General features: G+C 31.2%; 2 protein-coding genes and 1 non-coding gene across 8 annotated transcripts in view; 1 reads left to right on the plus strand and 2 right to left on the minus strand.

The window, feature by feature from the left end:
* The first annotated feature begins 12 nt into the window (after positions 1 to 12).
* On the plus strand, positions 13 to 3,065 carry LOC126743615 (solute carrier family 35 member E2A-like). Its single transcript, XM_050450796.1, has 5 exons — positions 13 to 348; positions 400 to 651; positions 706 to 892; positions 2,352 to 2,549; positions 2,605 to 3,065. The coding sequence occupies exons 1-5, from the start codon at positions 114 to 116 to the stop codon at positions 2,798 to 2,800; spliced, it is 1,068 nt and encodes a 355-aa protein (XP_050306753.1). The 5' UTR covers positions 13 to 113; the 3' UTR covers positions 2,801 to 3,065.
* A 6-nt stretch (positions 3,066 to 3,071) lies between these two features.
* Positions 3,072 to 17,884, minus strand: part of LOC126743613 (proteoglycan 4-like) — a 28,743-nt gene continuing 13,930 nt past the window's right edge. For 5 of the 6 annotated variants that reach the window (XM_050450795.1, XM_050450790.1, XM_050450794.1 and 2 more), the window contains 7 exons: positions 13,396 to 13,533; positions 12,686 to 13,126; positions 12,437 to 12,632; positions 12,278 to 12,380; positions 12,087 to 12,222; positions 10,031 to 10,259; positions 3,072 to 3,599 (listed from right to left, as the gene is read on the minus strand). In XM_050450795.1, the coding sequence (XP_050306752.1) occupies positions 3,463 to 3,599; positions 10,031 to 10,259; positions 12,087 to 12,222; positions 12,278 to 12,380; positions 12,437 to 12,632; positions 12,686 to 13,126; positions 13,396 to 13,533 (1,380 nt within the window). In that variant the 3' untranslated portion in view covers positions 3,072 to 3,462. The remainder of the gene's footprint in view (positions 3,600 to 10,030; positions 10,260 to 12,086; positions 12,223 to 12,277; positions 12,381 to 12,436; positions 12,633 to 12,685; positions 13,127 to 13,395; positions 13,534 to 17,884) is intronic. The other variant, XM_050450789.1, reaches the window with a different exon arrangement.
* Trnat-agu (transfer RNA threonine (anticodon AGU)) lies at positions 10,354 to 10,427 on the minus strand. Its single transcript has one exon. It is a non-coding gene; the product is annotated as a tRNA-Thr (tRNA).

The raw sequence follows: 17,884 nt of genomic DNA on the forward strand, positions 1-17,884 counted from the left end.
TGTGACTTCTGAGGTTATGTATGTTATGTTTATCCACGATTAGTGGGAATTCTATTAGATTTTCGCTAATATTCGCAATGTAAAACGTCGTGTCGCACGTATTAGACCGTAATATGGAAAAGGCGAGCCCGAAAAATGAGAAAAAACAACAATCGAACGGTGTCGAGCCAGAAAAACTTCATAAGCACGAAATGAATCATATCGTCGAAAGAAACCCCCAAGGAAAAACGGGGCTGTTGAGCGTTAGGGCTTTTGTGTTTCTCTTATTATGGTATTTTTTTAGTGGCTGCACCCTGTTTTTAAATAAATATATATTGACCACTTTAAATGGCAACCCAACAGTATTAGGTGAGTTTGTTTACAGCTTTACTAACAAAGACTGAAAATCTCAACTCGCAGGTGCATCCCAGATGTTGATGACGGCGACTTGTGGATTTATTCAGTTGTATTTTCCATGTGGAATGTATAAACCATCACCAAGACTAAACAAACCACCCGGTTTTTACAGGCATATGATCCTAGTTGGTAGCTTTAGGTTTTCTACAGTAGTCTTAGGCTTGGTCGCTCTCAATTATGTGGCTGTGAGTTTCACTGAAACCATTAAAAGCTCCGCTCCATTATTCACTGTCTTAATTTCAAGATTTTTGTTAGGTAAGTTTCTGAAACCTTTTTGACAAAGATTTAAGTTGTTACAATTGTTTCCAGGGGAGCAAACTGGCTTTTATGTTAACTTAAGCCTTTTGCCAGTTATGTCTGGGCTAGCCCTGTGCTCTGTGAATGAAATCAGCTTTGATATAGTGGGCTTCCTAGCAGCTATGGCTACCAACGTCACAGAGTGTGTACAAAATGTATACTCTAAAATGCTGATATCGGGTGATAAGTTTAAATACACGTAAGTGAAATGGTAACCTAATTTTCATAATTGAAGTATAGAAAGAAACCTTGAGTTGCCATAATAACTATTGTGATAAGGCTAAATTATTGGTGGTTTGGGTAAAAATATTTATGCCAATATATTAATAACTTACTATTAAAGCAAATTGCATAATAAGTGAATTATAGAAATCTTGTTTGCCACAATGAGGTTTTTTTTATTAGCTAGTTGACCTTTACTTTCTCATAAAATGATCACCATGTAGCAGTGAATGGAAGTATTATATAGTTATCCCAAAAAACTGTTTGATTACATCAGATTTTATATTTTGAATCTTCTTGAAGACTAATGAATGATGCCGAAGGCCTGGAATTATTTTTATTTATTTATTGCAGTATCAGTAGCAATTAGGCCAATTATAGATACCAAACTTTGTAATAGTACATTAAAAGCTATATAAAAATATACAGTCATAAGTAATAATAATACAAAACTGAAAAGCTTCTAAGTTGGTATAACAAAAAGGACATGACAATCATCAAATCTTTGTTCTAAGGTAACATTGCAGATTGATGTTTAAAAAGCTTATAAGTAATTTTAAATTGATTCAGAGAAATTTCAGAGGCATACTTATTAAATAAGCAACACATTTTATATATATGTGAAACTGTTTCTTGATCTAGTGCTTCTGACGTTTAATGATAAGTTAATATAATTCCAGGACAATGCACCTCATTTATAATAATTTTAAAAAGAAAAATGATTCAAGTTTTTATTTTTTTATTTTTCATAGATAAACACTTAAACATATGAAGAAGAGTCCATTTATCAAAGCCTCTTTCTAAGTAGTATAAGTATTTAAGAAACTTTCTTCAGATATGCTTGATACAGTTAACCCAAGTAGCACACAAATATTACACTCAGGTAGAGGTAGCACACAGAATTGAACCATCTATATTGTACACATGTAAATACAAATAAGACATTGACAAAATAATAAGAGCAAGTGCTTGTTGAATCAATTACGAAAGTATGTTTAACTTTGTCAAAAGCTTTTTTGAAGTAGATGAATATGACATCAACTTTGGACCTTTTGTTTAGTAAATTATGCATATACTAAGAAAAAATCACTAAGTTCATAATATAATGTAGTTTCTTAGAGAGGGAAACAGTGTTATTGCTCAAATATAATATGATGTCTAATATCCCTATACAGCCTTATAAAAAGAACAGTCTGAAGCACCTAGAAATAGAATTAAGAATTGAAAGTTGGTCTCTAGGTTATCACCTCCTGCTTTAAACACCCCTTAAAAATTGTAATAATTTTACTAATTAAATAAAATGTCTCGAGAATCTTATAATAAATTACTATAGGTATAGGGCTGTCAAAATATTGTACTGCTGCAACACATTATTTTGACTTTCTATTCAGTTTATCTTGGCAAGACAATACCTTACAGAAACATTTTTCTTTTAGACCTGCAGAACTTCAATTCTACACCAGTGTAGCTAGCATAGTAGTCCAAATACCAGCTACTCTACTTATGGTAGATCTGACCCTTTCATACTTCAGCATCAAATTAATAAGTTTCTTTATACTAAACGGGATCCTTTTCCACTTTCAAAGCATTACGGCTTATGTGCTGATGGACTTTATTAGCCCCGTAACGCACAGGTAAGCCTGGCCTCGTATATTTAATTTTTAATGTCATTAAATCGTTTTGTTTTAGTGTTGCAAATACTGCCAAAAGAGCCTTTCTTATTTGGCTCTCGATTTTTATGTTCGGCAACCCAGTTACAACTCTAAGCGGGTTAGGTACTGTGACTGTTATAATGGGAGTTTTGCTCTATATAAAGGCCCAACAGTATGATGAAAAGTTGATGAGCAGTGCCAATTTGTTGCAGAGGAAAGTGAGGGCTATTTGATCAAGGGGTCTTCTCAGTGAGTGTGAAATGAATGTGTAAGGAATTGAATTGTTTTGGGCATGATTTTATTTTATCCATAAAAAAAGGTGCAATTTTTGCATCGTTATTGTGATATATATTTTTTTTTAAATTAGTAATTTATTTGTTGTAGTATAGTAAACTTTGACCATTCCATCTATAGCCCTTAAAAATACATTATTGTACAAATACCAATTAAACGTTAGTTTTTATATTAAAAGTTGAAAATAAACCAGAAAACAAATAACCAGTATATTTTATTATCCTTTTATCTCACATGTAAGTAGGTATTTACAAATTGCCAGAATAACATAGAAAAATAGATATATACCAAATAATAAATAATATTTCGTTTAGGGGATAAATTTAAAACTGAATATTGGCACTATACGTCAGGCCTGCACAATAAAACTACTAAAACTAACATTCTAACACTAAAAAAATCACTAAATATCAAAATAGTTTTCTAAAGATGGTCCATATATATTTACACAATAAAAATGGTTTTTTCATGTTGGTGCAAACGTAATTATTCACAGCTCGGTATACAGGTGACTCAGGCCCTGTCAACACAGTTAACACAATAAAAAAAAAATAAATAGAAAAATCGTGAAAAGTAGGCCCTCCCAGAAAAATTCAGCCTTTTATTTGTGGTTTATTGTGCCCGGTACTCTTGGTGCAAGCCGCCTTCTTCCAGCCAATAGTTTGTTAAGTCCTCTGGGTTCTTCGGTGGTCGTGCTGGAGCTCGGTACTGCTTCTGTTTCTGCCGCTGGTTCTTCAGCTATAAAGGAAAACAAACAATTCATTCTCAAGTCATTTATTTATGCCCACCAGGAACTGAAAATTATTTTTTATAATGCGAACGGTGGACCGAATTTAGTATAATAATATCCTAACCACTAGCTGGTTTACTATACAGGAAAAAAAAAACATATTTTCAAATAGAGTATTTAGATATTCTTATTTATTAAGGTAAAATGAAAATCCTGCAGTCTTCCTCTACTTATTTATTAAATATTCAGTTTTTTTAAATTCTCGACATGTTTCGGACACAGTGTTGTCCATCATCAAGGGATAAAAGGTTTAAAATTGGTATCAGATATACTCCCCAGGGTTTGATTCCATGTCAGAAAAATCTCTATTTATTATTATTGTCCGAAACATGTCGGGAATTTTTTAAAACTGAATGTTTAATAAATAAGTGGAGGAAGACTGCAGGATTTTCATTTTACCTTAATCTACGACTCCACTGCAAGCTATATATTTTCATTTTTAAACTACAATCTAAAACTAACACTTGAATTATTTTGGCTTCAACTTCTTTGTTCTTTAGTTAAAAATAACACATATTTTTACTTTGAATTTAATCTACTCTCAAAATAAAAACTGGTTATTTATAATTAAAATTACATAGCCTTTAAGGAACGCATACTGTATGTTCATACAGTATGCGTACTGTTGAAACATATAGTATATAAAATACTCATTCCTAGAAAGTCAAAAATTAAAAGCTATTTTGACATTTATTCCCTTTAAATTGCACGTTTCTTTTTTATTGTGTCTGGTCAGTGTTTATACAATTACAAAAAGATCATGGTGATAATGGAACTGAAGATATTTTGAAAGAATGGGGATATTGTGATGGCATTATCCAAACCTTTAAAGGTAAGTATTTACACTATTATTTTATAAAACTATTGTTTCAAACACCTTATCCTTGGTTTTTACACGCCAAATAACTACACTGACGTCACAACTTGTTTTCGTGTAAACGTTTTAGTTCAACCAGTGTTTATTGATTATAAATGGTAAATAATAAAAAAATAACTTTATTTTGTGTACTGCACTATCATTTCTTACATAATATTCCTTTATAAATAATCATATTTCCTAATCTCTTGTATTTATTTCTTGCGTTTGTGTAGTTCCTATAATTTCTAATTTCGTTTATTTGGACATTATTTAGGATCTATGTTTTGTTGTTTTAAAAGTATTTTTTGTTACATTAATTTGATTATCCATGATGAGCCATTCTATTTATAATCAAATCAAATTAAACTTCTTTATTTGCCCAATATATACATATATAAATTATACACAATCAATTTTACAACTATATACTATATAACCCGAGGACAAAAAGGACTACAGCGCGACCATAGTGGCCGATAACACAAAATACACAAATCATGTGCATTTGTGCGCGGTAACCCTCTATCACCTAAACTATACATAAATAAGTCAATAAGGTTTTGAATGGGAGAAAAAAAAAGGACGAAAGGCGTGCGCGAGACAAAACAAGGGCAGCTAACAGTAAATATATTAATTTTACGGGATATCCTATCTTATTTTATTTTATTTTTGCGGGAAAATCTGACAACAGCACAGCACGCATGGTTTGGAAGAAATGTAGGATATTTTTGCTCAAAGAAATTGAAAGAAAAAAGAAATTGCTTAGCGTATTTTAGGAATCTTTTATAAGTAAATTCCTTTACTTCATCTGGTCAATCATTCCACAATTTAATCCCTATAAATGTAAAAGATTTCTGAAAAGCTGCAGTGCGATTTTGAGGTACCCTGTATTTATTAACAAATCTTGTATAATGCTGATGTAAAAATGGATTAAATAACGCTGCAAGATATGAGGGTTGTCCAGTTTTTAAGATTCTATGTAAAAAAGTATAAAAATGAAGTTTTCTACGGTAACTCATATTAAGGATATTTTTATTATTTAAATGAGGTTTAATATGTTCTCTAAATGGAATGTTTTGTATTTTTTGTATTTGGTGTGCTAATTGCATCGTCAAAGATGAACCATAAACCACATCACCGTAGTCGAATAGCGATAATATTAAACTGTCACATAATTGATACTTTATTTTGGATGGTAGCCATTTTTTAAAATTATTAAGTTTCTTCATTCTTATATAAGCAATTTTTAATTTATTATGAATATGTGCTTGAAATGGTAGCGAATTATCAAAAAATATACCAATATTTTTCACCTCTGAAACTGAGGCCAAAGGCATATTATCTATTTGTGGAACAAATAATTGCCTAATTTTCTCAATCTGATATTTAGCATTAAAAAATAGCGTATAGGATTTAGAGGAGTTTAGTTTTAAATTATGATCATCGGAGAATTTTTTAAAATTATTCAAGTCCGTGTTAAATTTGTCAATATTTTCGTTTACATAATCTAAAGAAAATGAAGTGTATATTTGAGAATCATCAGCATATTGTTGAATTTTCGAGTTTTCAATAGAATTGCTCATATCTGCAACAAATATGGAAAACAACAGAGGGGCCAAAATTGAGCCTTGAGGCACACCGTGGCAATTGGTACAAATTCAGATCGAACGCCTTGAAAATCTCTCAATTCCACACAAAAGGATCTATCTATTAAATAATGAAGCTAGGCTAATAGCATATTGTGGCTAATCGTATCGAATGCTGATATTGCTAAACCATGAATAAGACTTATGTGCTTACTAACTGTCGATTTTTTATTTTGTCACTTTATTCCCAAACGCAAGAAATAATTCTTACTTTGAAGGAGAAATATATTCCTTCTAATAAGGTGCCTTCAACAGAACTTCGGCTAATGGAGTACTACAACGTATATAAATTCAGACTTTACTTTTATTATTTTTTTAAGGATGTTTTGGCATTTCCAATAACCATTTAACCAAATATAAACGACTTCTAGGCAGTTGGGTATTTACCGTTAATGTTGGTGACAACTTTGACAGTAGATTGATAACATCACTTTTTAAAAACCACCAGCACCTAAACGTTTTGGTAAATACCAATCGGAAATTGATAAAAACCAAAACGCTTTGGTTATTCGCCTAAAATCGGTTTAAAACTGGAATTTTTGATAAACCTAATTTTTGAATAAACCTACTTGACTTAAACATGTTTTTGTAAAATGTCTATAGTCATAAAGTGCTATACAGTGTAGACTTTATAATACATTTTTGCAATGGATAGTTAGACAATAGTTTAAGCCTTATCAATCAAGAAAAGTATTTCTGTTTTTTATACAAGCTTTTAATTTCTAATGTATAGAGGACATATTATTTTTTAAACATTACTTTAAAAAAAGAAGGCGACATTGTATTTAGGTATTTTTGTAATCAAAAACTAAGCTTTTGACTTAACCGTTGTTATAATTCTTTTCACAGGTCTTTAGTCCGTATAGGTCATTACTACTGTTAGTATTTTCTATTAGGGTGTGCTAAATAAATGTTTTTTAAAAGTTTCTAGTTTTTATTTGTATCCACAGGGTATATTCATCTTTATTTTGTAATGAAGTTGAGAGAAAGACGAAATTTTGATTTTAACTAAGTTGATTCTTAATAAAATATTATATTTTGTTATAAAACCGATTTCTATATATACAGGCTCAGCATGATATTTTTTTAATAGACGTTACGTTTTTTAAAAAAAAGCAAGCGCTAGCAAAACCTATTATAATTATTATATACTCTTTTTAGACAGCTTAAAAAAATTGTTTTTATTAATGTTAGCTAAACGTAATATTGCATTTTTAATATTTGAGAAAACGTAACCGTATTTCCAATTTTAATAAAAATAAGGTTGTTTAGATCATACGCAACGTTATTTTATTAAAATTAGGTGAATATGGAAAAACATCGGTCACGTTTAAAAAAAAAGGTGCTTAGTTGATAGTATAATAGCTTCTCTGTAAGCGTACTAAGCCAAACATTTTAAAATCATTAATATCAATAGTTAACATTTTCACTTCAATATTACTCTATAATTAAATATGAAACAAAACCTACTTATACAGATGATTTGCGATTATTGAACCAAAATTGAAATACTTAATTTGAGTGTGTTATATTCTTAGAAATACAAATTGTAGGCTTAGATTTAAAATACTAAAAATACGTTATTTTGCTTTGAGAGGTTGTTTTTTTATTTTAAATATACCAACATTTCCGAATTAACTTTTCAAATTGGATAGAATCTTCAATCTAACCAAATCTTATATTTATTTCTAAAGACGCTTTCGATTTAAACTGAACTACTGATATCTTTATTCTAAATATTTATAGTAACAATTTGATTCAATTGGATGCATAGAAATGAATTTTTCACATGTTATAAATAACGATATGTGTAGTTAATTTAAATGAAGATTTTAGATTTTTGTATTAAACAAAATATAATCTTGGGGATATTCAATTAAGCTAATTATAGAATATTATTATGCTTAAATTGAGTATTTTCTTCTTTTCGTGTAACAATGGTAATATTGTTAATATTAGTTCACACATTTCTAAACTAGTGAATCATTTTGCAAGATCTATAATATAACAAAGCCAGAGACGATGTCCAAGGTCCAAGAGGAGTTTTGTATTTTTAGTAATTTAATATTTTCTCAGAATCTGGATTTCAGTATTTAATATTACTTTAAAAATGATTTCCATTGGCCAAACTCTCCTTACATGCTTTAAATATATACGGCGGAATTTTATGATCTTTTAGGTTTTAATTTGGAAATTGCTTCTAAAATATCGTTTTGTTTTCACTAATATTATATTGAGCCGGCTGGTTAGAGTATACACTTTGCAAATGTTTGGGCTATGTTCAAATTACCATTTATTTGTTTGCCCTCAAAGGTCATATAGCCAGATGATTTGTCAGTTTTTTCAACATATTTCCAAAAATTGTATATATCAGAATTTATGCCATTTTCAATATTTAAAATGTATAATCTTTACGTGCAAGTTTAATTTCTGCTTTTATTTTTGATCTAACATAGGAAAATTCTTTCACGATAATATTCGTGATATGGTTCGATAATATGATAATATACGTCGTAAATCTCGAATGATACTGCCGCTAAACCAAGGGAAACACTGTTTTTTACTCTTCTTTGCAAATATTTCATAAAAACGATTAACAACCTCACTGGCATTTTGGTGACCAGCTAACTCTTTCCAGCTAGTGTTTTTTGGTAAATCATATATATGAAAATCTGTTTTTTGAAAATTAAACCCGCTACAAACATTTTTACTATCTTTATTAAATTTAGTGTAAAAAAAAATATTTATTTTTTAAAGTTTATTTTGCCCATACACAAAGCCCATATTTTGGGGCTCAAATAGATTTGCCAATAAGGCTTTTATTGTTTAGAAACAAGTTATAAGTTCGCTGACTGTGCCTGCCTTGTACTTTTTAAAATTGGTAATATACAGGGTGTCAATTTGAAAACTTCCCACCTCTATTTGACACGTCTGTTTATAGCTATAGCTATGTATTTATATTTATAGCTATATGTTTATGCTTATAGGTTTTTATATCATCTGTTTGTATCACATTATTTATCTAGGAATATATTACTGCGATTTATTTGATGTTTTTTAAAAGTGGTTTAAGCACAATTTGACGTTACTTGTGTTTGAATTATCAGAATGCGTTGGCAATAAAAAATATTTTTTTTGCTATTTATTTGTATTATTACATAAAACAAAAACTTAATAATATTTTTTACAAACATAACAAATATTTCATAACTGGAAGGTCTAGTTAAGTTAACTGTCTCTGCTTTATATTAACCTTAAATAATATAAAGCAGATACAGTTAAAAGGCCTAGCTGTGAAAAATATGATCTACACGAGGTTCTCGGTGCAATTATTATCATTTGCTTTTGAGCAATAAAGACCTTAATTGCGAATTTCAAAGAGCCCCAGAAGATTATTCCATTAAATTAATGATTCATTGAAAACGGGCAAAATAATAGACTTTAAAACAATTAATGCTAAACGGTATTAGTTTTAGCTTTCTAAACAGATAACAAGAGCTTGCCAGTCTAGAAAACAGCCTCATAATATGACCTTTGCAACTTATTGTATTGTATGGTTACTCCTAGGAATTTAGTGATATATCGGTGTATTCTGATTCAGTAATAGAAATACCAGATTTCCTCAACATAATTAAACCGGTCTTTTCTGGATTAAATTTTGGACTGTTGTTTGTTTGCACACCAATTTGCCGTATCTGCAGCAATTTTTGAGGCATATAATTAAAGAAGCCCTGAATTGTTTGATGACACTGTGACTGAGTAATGATCAACAATAATAGAACAATCAAGCCGTGTTTTTCAGGTATTCTATAATTGATTGTTTATGTGGACTCTTGTGAACTTGTATTAGCATTACTGTGGTTCTAAATGTTACCTTCTGGTTCGGTAGCTTCGCTACTAGGAGCCTCACTGGAGGGTGCCTCGGTGGTCTGTCCAGGCCTCCTCCTGTTCAAAAGCGGGTTCACCCTCCTCACTTGTACGGTGGCGCTCGCACTTGCTGCCGCCGCCGATTTTGCCGCCTTCGGTTGAACGTTGAGGCGGTTTTTGTTACGTAGGCGGCCCAGGGGGCTGTTGTCTACGGGTGCGGGGGCTGGAGCTTCTTCCTAAAAAAAAAAACAACAGTTATTGGTGGTAAAACTAATAACGTTTTAATATATTAACGAAATTTGGCTGAAAAAAATAATAAAAAAATTAGGTAGGCCCCGACGAGATTCGAACTCGTGATCTCCTGTTTACTAGACAGGCGCTTTAACCAACTAAGCCACGGCGCCGTTGACTTATGATCTTAAATACACGGTATCACGATTCGTGGTCACAGTAATAAGATTGGGTTAATTTGTTCCGTATATGTTGAACCCGATTAACATTAAAATAATTTCATAATACGTAATAGAAGTTTTTGTTTAATAACCAAGAAAATACATATATTTTCTCGTTATATTAAGTATACATTTCTGTCTGAATGATTGGGGATTTCTTGCTGAACCCCTTAGAATTTAATTTTATTTGATACTAACTACAAAAAAAATTCCTGAAGCGTGGAAAGAAGTTAAAATGTATTTAAGAAAATATGATGTCATTCCTGCTGATGTATTTGAAGCAATTATATGTACATAAGCATACACATTCTTATGTGCGTAATAAGATTTCTGATAGACGACATGGTTTTATAAGAAATACTACTGATTCAAATTTATGTAATATTATACAATTTATTGCAGAATGCTTTGACAAAAGAATCCAGTGTAGATGTAATTGCTTACACCGATTTTACTAAGCCTATTAATCAGTACAATTCCAATTACAAAAGTTGCAATTGCTACATGGATTTGATGATATGTTGCTTTAGTTTATTGGTTCCTATATTATAACATTTTTTTTGCTATGAATTATTCAGTCCACATATATTATATAGTATACCTACTGTGTAAAAGAGAACAAATATTTTTTTAATGTTAATATGAGTTTTTGTTACCTAGACTTACGTTGTTACATGCTTTTATTCCATAATGGAATAAGAAGCTTGACCTATACATGTTATTATATTAATGTACGGATGGAGACCAAATTATAGGGTAAAATTAAATTATAATTAACCAAATTACCTAAATTTTAAATTACGGCTAACGTTATCATTTGTATTAATGACTTGTTGACAAAAAAACTTAAATAAATGCTATAAGATTTGAGATTCTTTTTACCTAACCTAATTCATTAATCAGTCTATTGAGGAGCTGTTGAAAATTAGAAGGTGAAAGTACCTTTTCTATTTTTACATTGTATCGCATTTTTCAACTTCGATAATACAGCAAATTTTATAATCTTATTAAATATACAAGCGTAACTATTATTTGTAATAAAAACCCTAGCGCTTTGTTTGAAGATGCGTATTTCAAATTCAAACTTATAGTTCCATTCTACTTAAGAATAGGACGTTATTAATAAAGAATAAGCTATACAATGCTATATAACAATACAATTAAAAAATTGTATCAAAATATTATTCTCAAATAAAGCTTTTATCCTATTGTAATAATATTTGCAAACGTGTTTTGCCGAGTATTGCTATACTAAGATAAAGATTATTAATATTTAAATAAAATGTAATTTTTACATTGGATTAACACCAATACGTTTTCTGGAATAAAATTAGTTGTCATTGCGGATATATGAATCTTCAGTCAAGATTATTAGTCTTAGTTATAGTGGAGTTTTTTTTCCGTGTAGTATAATATACAATAATCCATATTCCGAAAATGGCAATAATGGCTATGTGCTAGGCAATGTGCACTTTTAACTTATTTGCCTAAATTAATTACCACTAAAACTAATGTGAGTGCACACGATAGTATCTTCGTAAATAATATAGTTTGAGCCCCTCTATATGACAAAAACTTATAACTCAATGAAATCCCCAACCAGTTACTCACCTTTTCACTAGCAGCTTCATCGTGAGTCTCCTCTTCATCTCCAGTAACGTGATGATCCTCTTCTTCCTTGTTAGCTTCGGTGGTGGTAGTGGTGCTGGCACCCCTTCTACCCGCCAAATTGATCCTTGGTCCTGGCCTAAAAGAAGATCATTAAAACAAGCACAAATAAACTATAAACACCTTGTTATTACCTTAGTGGTTTGATATTGGCAGTAGCTCCGGCAATTCTTCTTGCAGGACGGGCAGTAGTCGAGCTGACTGGCTCAGAAGAGCTTGATTCCGAATCAGAACCTTCTAATAAAATATTTAGGGATAATGGTTTTATGTCAACATGAATAAGAAGTTATTACCTTCAGTTGCTGGTGCGGCAGTAGTGCTTCTACCTCTTCCTCTCAAATTGTTAAAGGAAGGCCTGGGCCTGGTAAGGGACGGTCTTCCGCTAGATGGAGCCGCGCTGCTTGACTCCTCTTTGTGAGCTTCTTCGGGAGCAGCAGTTGTTTTCGACCCTCTTGTTCTGGAACCACCACCAAATCTGGACCTTGTGGGCTAAAAAAATCTCTCGTAAACACCCCAATACTCCCAACCAGTTACGAACTCACTTTCGCTTGACTCGCAGGTTTACTGTCCTCTTTCTTGGCTTCCTCCTCGGCAGCAGGGGCGGGCGTGGGCTTGGCCCTTCTACCACCAAAACTCGGCCTGCCAAACTTCTTCGGTTTACCCTCCGCAGGTGCTGCTGGAGCTTCTGTGGTGGTTGTAGTGGAGACTTTTCTACTGCCGATCGGAGTGCGTCTACCACCAAATCTACTTGCTTTAGTGGGAGCTTCGGTGGTAGTGGTTGTTGTGGTTGTCGTGGGTGCTGGAGTGGTCGTAGTGGTGGTGGTGGTGGTAGTAGTAGTTGTGGTGGTTGTAGTTGAAGTAGTAGTGATCTCTTCGGTGGACGATGAGTCTGTGGTAATGGTTTCGCTTTTATCTTCTTCGTCGGTTTCTTCTCCGAAGAGTTTCTGGGTGCCTTGGGAGATGGCGTAAAGATCTAATGCCACCTGGAGTAAAGAAATATGGCAATGTGAAAAAATCGTTCATAAATATAAAAAATAACAGTTTTAGTAATAAATCTTGCGACTTTTGAATTGTCGAGTGATATTGACGCTTTGTTGTGCACGTCTTAAATTTCTGTCCCGGTTGGATACTTTTCATTGTATTTGACTTAAAACTCTATTTCTATTTAGGTCTGAGGATGCTCACTATACATACATAACTAAAACTTTTGTATTTTTATAAGAGTTTTTTTAATTGAATTCCTTTTTACTACCTTGTTCATCCCTGACGTGGGAGCTGTGATGGTGGTGGCGGCTTCTTCAGCTTCCTCATCGGGCTTGGACGTTTCTTCAGCATCTTCGGCAACGGGAGCAGGTTCTTTCGGTGTTTCCGGTTTATCAGCAGGTTCTTCCTACATTATTTCATTTTTTTTTAACAATTCTTGACTATATTGCAAATGTTTAGTTTGAAGTAGTGACTCTAATTAATGTGTTGAGAGAATATGATAGGGTAAGTGTGTTAAGAACTCAACATAGAAAATCTATCAATTGACTTCCTATACTGATCTGAGTGTTTTTATAAAGTATAATAGGTCAGCAAATAAGGAGAGCAAAACACTATAGGCTCAAAATTGGAAGAAATGGGATTTCGTTCCTTTTCCCTAAAGACCAAAGGGGGAACACTTCTTTTGGCTATAATAGTAGGTTGTACACTGAGAAAAATCCTAACAAAGTGTTCTTTCTTAGACTTTTTTTGGCTACGTTAGGAAGATTGAAATAACTCGTCCATTATCTCAAAGAGACCTACGTAACTGGAGAAAAAATAAAAGTCTCAGACTCAAAACATCTTTTTACATGTCGCGAAGGTTACATGTTTCACTAATAAAGCATCATCAGACCTACAATAAACAGAAAAACACACGTAATTAAAATAAAACCCTATCCTACCCCACCCTAATTTGTTTTAGTGTGACTGAGACTTGGAGTTTTTAATTTTTTTCTCTACGTTAAGAAGAATTTTTAAAGAATTTTTACTATACTAGAAATTTTTGTTTTACTAAATAATTATTTTTTAACCTATTAAGTTAAATTCTCTGGTATACATAAGTTCTTTCCTATGACTGAAAAATATTTTATAAAGCTTTTACTATAAGAATAGTAAAGATTTTTTCTAAGTTAGAGAAGTCTTGGCCTAAATAATGTTTACATTATTATCTATAGTGTATAGTGTTTGTACAATGGTTGTAGTTTCACCAATAATGTGTCCCTAATTTAAAAAAAGGTGCTGTAGTTCTAATTGTAGTAAAAGAAGTGGTGCATAAGTAATTTATTTATATTATTTTATTACCAGTTTGGACGGTATTTATTTTTTATGCTAAAAGTTAGTAGGTCACCTGTATATGCCATGGAAGGACATTTTAAAAACCAATTAGCAACTTGGTGCCTAGAAGAGTATATTGACGAAAATTTTGAATATATGCACCCACCTTCATATATTATTAGTATTTTATTTTGTTTAAATTCAAATAGCAAAAATTCAAGAGGATACGAATAACAAAAAGACATAAAAAGGGAAGTGATTTTTGCATTTGATTTGAAAATTCTAGTGATTTAATAAGCATTATACTCCAAGAAACATCAAGTTATATTATTACTTAAGCATCTAATTTCCAATATCTTTAAGATAAAATTTTTAATATTCTATGACATTTTTAAGATATATCAGCACAATCATTTTGCTACCATATCTTTTTAATGCAGTTACCATTAAAAAAGCAAGAAAAGGAAAACCATGGAGACCTAGCATAGCAGAGGTTCAAAAAAGCCTTTTCTTTCGTTGGTTTTATATATTTTGTTTTTATAGAATTTATTAAGATAGAGGCCATTTTAGCCAGAAGAAGGGAGATGCTGGAAAGCTATAAGCTTTTATTTTTTACAACTTTTTGGAATCATTCAAGTTTTACTATTTTTTTTTCAAATGTACCGTGAACTGTTTGAAATATGTCTATAAAGTGTAGCCTTAGTAAGACATTATTTAATAACCCTGATCGTAATTTTTATTGCAAGCAACTAGAAATATTGCATTTAACACAAACTGCATAACTACTCAATATAATATTACATCCAGTATATTTAAAGGTAAAATTGCCCGCACAAAAAAATAGTAAGCAGTAGCATTAACGCTAGAATAATAAAACTAAGAAATATAACCACTATAGAAAAATTAACTTGCAGTCAAAAAATTTTTATATGTACTTTGTAGTAGAAGAATTAGGATTTGCCTAAACGAAAACTCGAGTATACTAGTTTGAACAATTAATAACCTAACAGAGCTAGTTTGGCTTTTTAAAGAATAAAATTACTTTTCAGTACAACTAAATTACTTTAACGTATCTACTAATTACCTCTGCTATTTTTGTAAAGCTAGGTATTCTTCTAGTTTAGTCAAGATACTTCATAAAAAACTACTTACTTTACAGTTGATTGACTATTTGAGAATTGTTGATTCAATTTTGCCCGGACTCTTGAAGGATTATTATCTATCATAATTTGATTATGTTCTGAATAATGGCTTAATTTTTCAAATTTTTCCAGGTTGTTAATTAACCCTTCTTTAATTTAGTCTAAGCAGTTGAAGGTCTCTCTCATTTTTATTATGTACTGGAAAGTCACTTTACTTTTCCAGGTATTTAAATTTAGATTTATTGGGTTATTAAAGGTGAAGATATTCCATTTTCTTTCCCATGTATACTGCGATGCAGAATGTTTCAAAACCAAAAAGTCAGACAGTTGAAGGCATTTTTATTTATTAATTTTTCCAGTTAGTTGAAGGTCTTTCTGGTCTGTATATTATATATTTGAGGCGGCCATTTTTTCCATGCAGTCGAATCATTTCTTATTTTTGTTTAGATACCTGAATGTTTATCTCTCATCATGTTTATTAAGTATTGAAAAATTTTAAACTTTTCTTTAATTTTTTCCAGCAAATGTAGGTTTCTCTCAATTTTATTCTGTACTAAAAAAACGCTTAATATTTCCAATTCTTCGAGGTAGAAAACTCCTTCCTTAATTTTGTCCAAACAGTTAAAGGTGTTTCTAGCCTTTTTTTTATCAATTTGAAGCCATTTTCCAATTTTTTCAGGTCCAAGTAGTTGTTTAGGTAAATTATCCAGTTTTTTAACTTACAGAGGCAGTACAAACCGGATAAATGAACATTTTCCCAGAAAATGGATTGGAACAAATGGACCTGTTCAATGGCCACCGTGATCACCAGATCTGTCGGTTTTGAATTTTTTTTTGGGAGGGTATTTAAAGAATTCAGTTTATTCCAGACAATATGTCATCATGCAACAATTAAAAATTGATACGAAAAATACTTTTGCAGAATTACAAAGACAATCATTTATTTTGGAAAATGCTACTAAAAAAAATTATAAACTTTGTAACACTTGTAGCAGACAATATGACCGTCTGCATTTTGAACAGTACTTATCATTTTTTTTAAAATTAAGTAGCTATAACATTTTTAAGCTTTTTTTCTATAATATATTTACATAGTTTTTTGTTATAATTTTAATACATATACTACATTTAATACATTCTAATTTACTAAACCAGTGTTAGCTATTTGGCTTTTGTAATATATTAAAGATTTTCCAAAATACAATATCTATGTAATAGCAAAACGTTAATAATTTTGTTTTTTTTTTTGCGCCACCATGGTTGCCGATGCTATCTGCTATTGTCTATGTATATCATTAAACAAAATCATTTTGTCGCGTTATTTATAGAAATAAATATATACTATGCTATATTTTTGAAAAGCTCTTGGCTCTTTGGCAAGCAGAAACACATTTTAAAAAAATATATAGGGTGTCCCAAAAAAAATAGCTATGCCAATATCTTAAAAACTGTGACCTGTAATGAAAATTTGAGTACTCCATTGGATTCTACGCAAAAATCTACAAAAGTCAGTTTTTAGTTTTTTAACATACCTGACAATAACACAGCAACAACAGTGTAGCTCAAAAACAAATATAGCTATGGCTAATTTGATTAGTTTCATTAAAAAATTGCACGGTGTTTCGAAAACTGCAGCTCTCTATCTCTTTTCATAAGCGAGAAATCCCATAAAACATACGAAAATGGGACATCCTGTAGATGTACTGGAAAATCACAACAGTAGCTACGTTTACAACGGGGGTACCAAATATTTAATACTCGGATCAAATGACGTCACGAGGACTATTTTTTCGGTGTAAACGGCAGCGCACTAAAATTTGATACGCGAATTTGATGCTTCCCAAATAGGGTAGATTAAATGTAGTTTTCTTCGGTGTGAACACCTAGGACCTATTTTGAAGTACCAAAATGACAAGGTTTTTGTACACAAAAATAAATAAGAAAATACAAAGGACAAGCTTAAGCCTTGGAAAAGAAATTATTAGTTTATTTTTATTATCTTTAAACAATAACACTTTGAAGATTTAGAGGTTATAATTCTTCGTCTAAACTCACTTCAAGTGACATTTTGATCCTAGAGATAATCCTGGACTAATTTAACCCTCAAAATCAATCTTTGTAAATAGGGCTGTATATTAAATATAAAGAGTCTATCCATGGACCTAATAGATCCGCGCGTTGTAAACGTAGATAATGTGTATCCAAGTAGTTGTACCCTTCGTTAATTTTGACCAGGCAGTACAATACATTTAAAGCCATTTTCCATTTTTTCCAGATAGTTCAGAGACTTTAATTTTTTTA

This window comes from Anthonomus grandis, chromosome 13 (assembly GCF_022605725.1).
Source record: "Anthonomus grandis grandis chromosome 13, icAntGran1.3, whole genome shotgun sequence".
Taxonomy (NCBI): Eukaryota; Metazoa; Arthropoda; class Insecta; order Coleoptera; family Curculionidae; genus Anthonomus; species Anthonomus grandis.

Bases quoted from the DNA above. Each gene is read 5' to 3' on its own strand.
- LOC126743615 (XM_050450796.1), top strand. From the start codon at position 114: ATGGAAAAGGCGAGCCCGAAAAATGAGAAAAAACAACAATCGAACGGT. The intron at 349-399 runs GTGAGTTTGTTT...CTCAACTCGCAG, and splicing joins TGGCAACCCAACAGTATTAG to GTGCATCCCAGATGTTGATG. The intron at 2,550-2,604 runs GTAAGCCTGGCC...GTTTTGTTTTAG, and splicing joins ATTAGCCCCGTAACGCACAG to TGTTGCAAATACTGCCAAAA.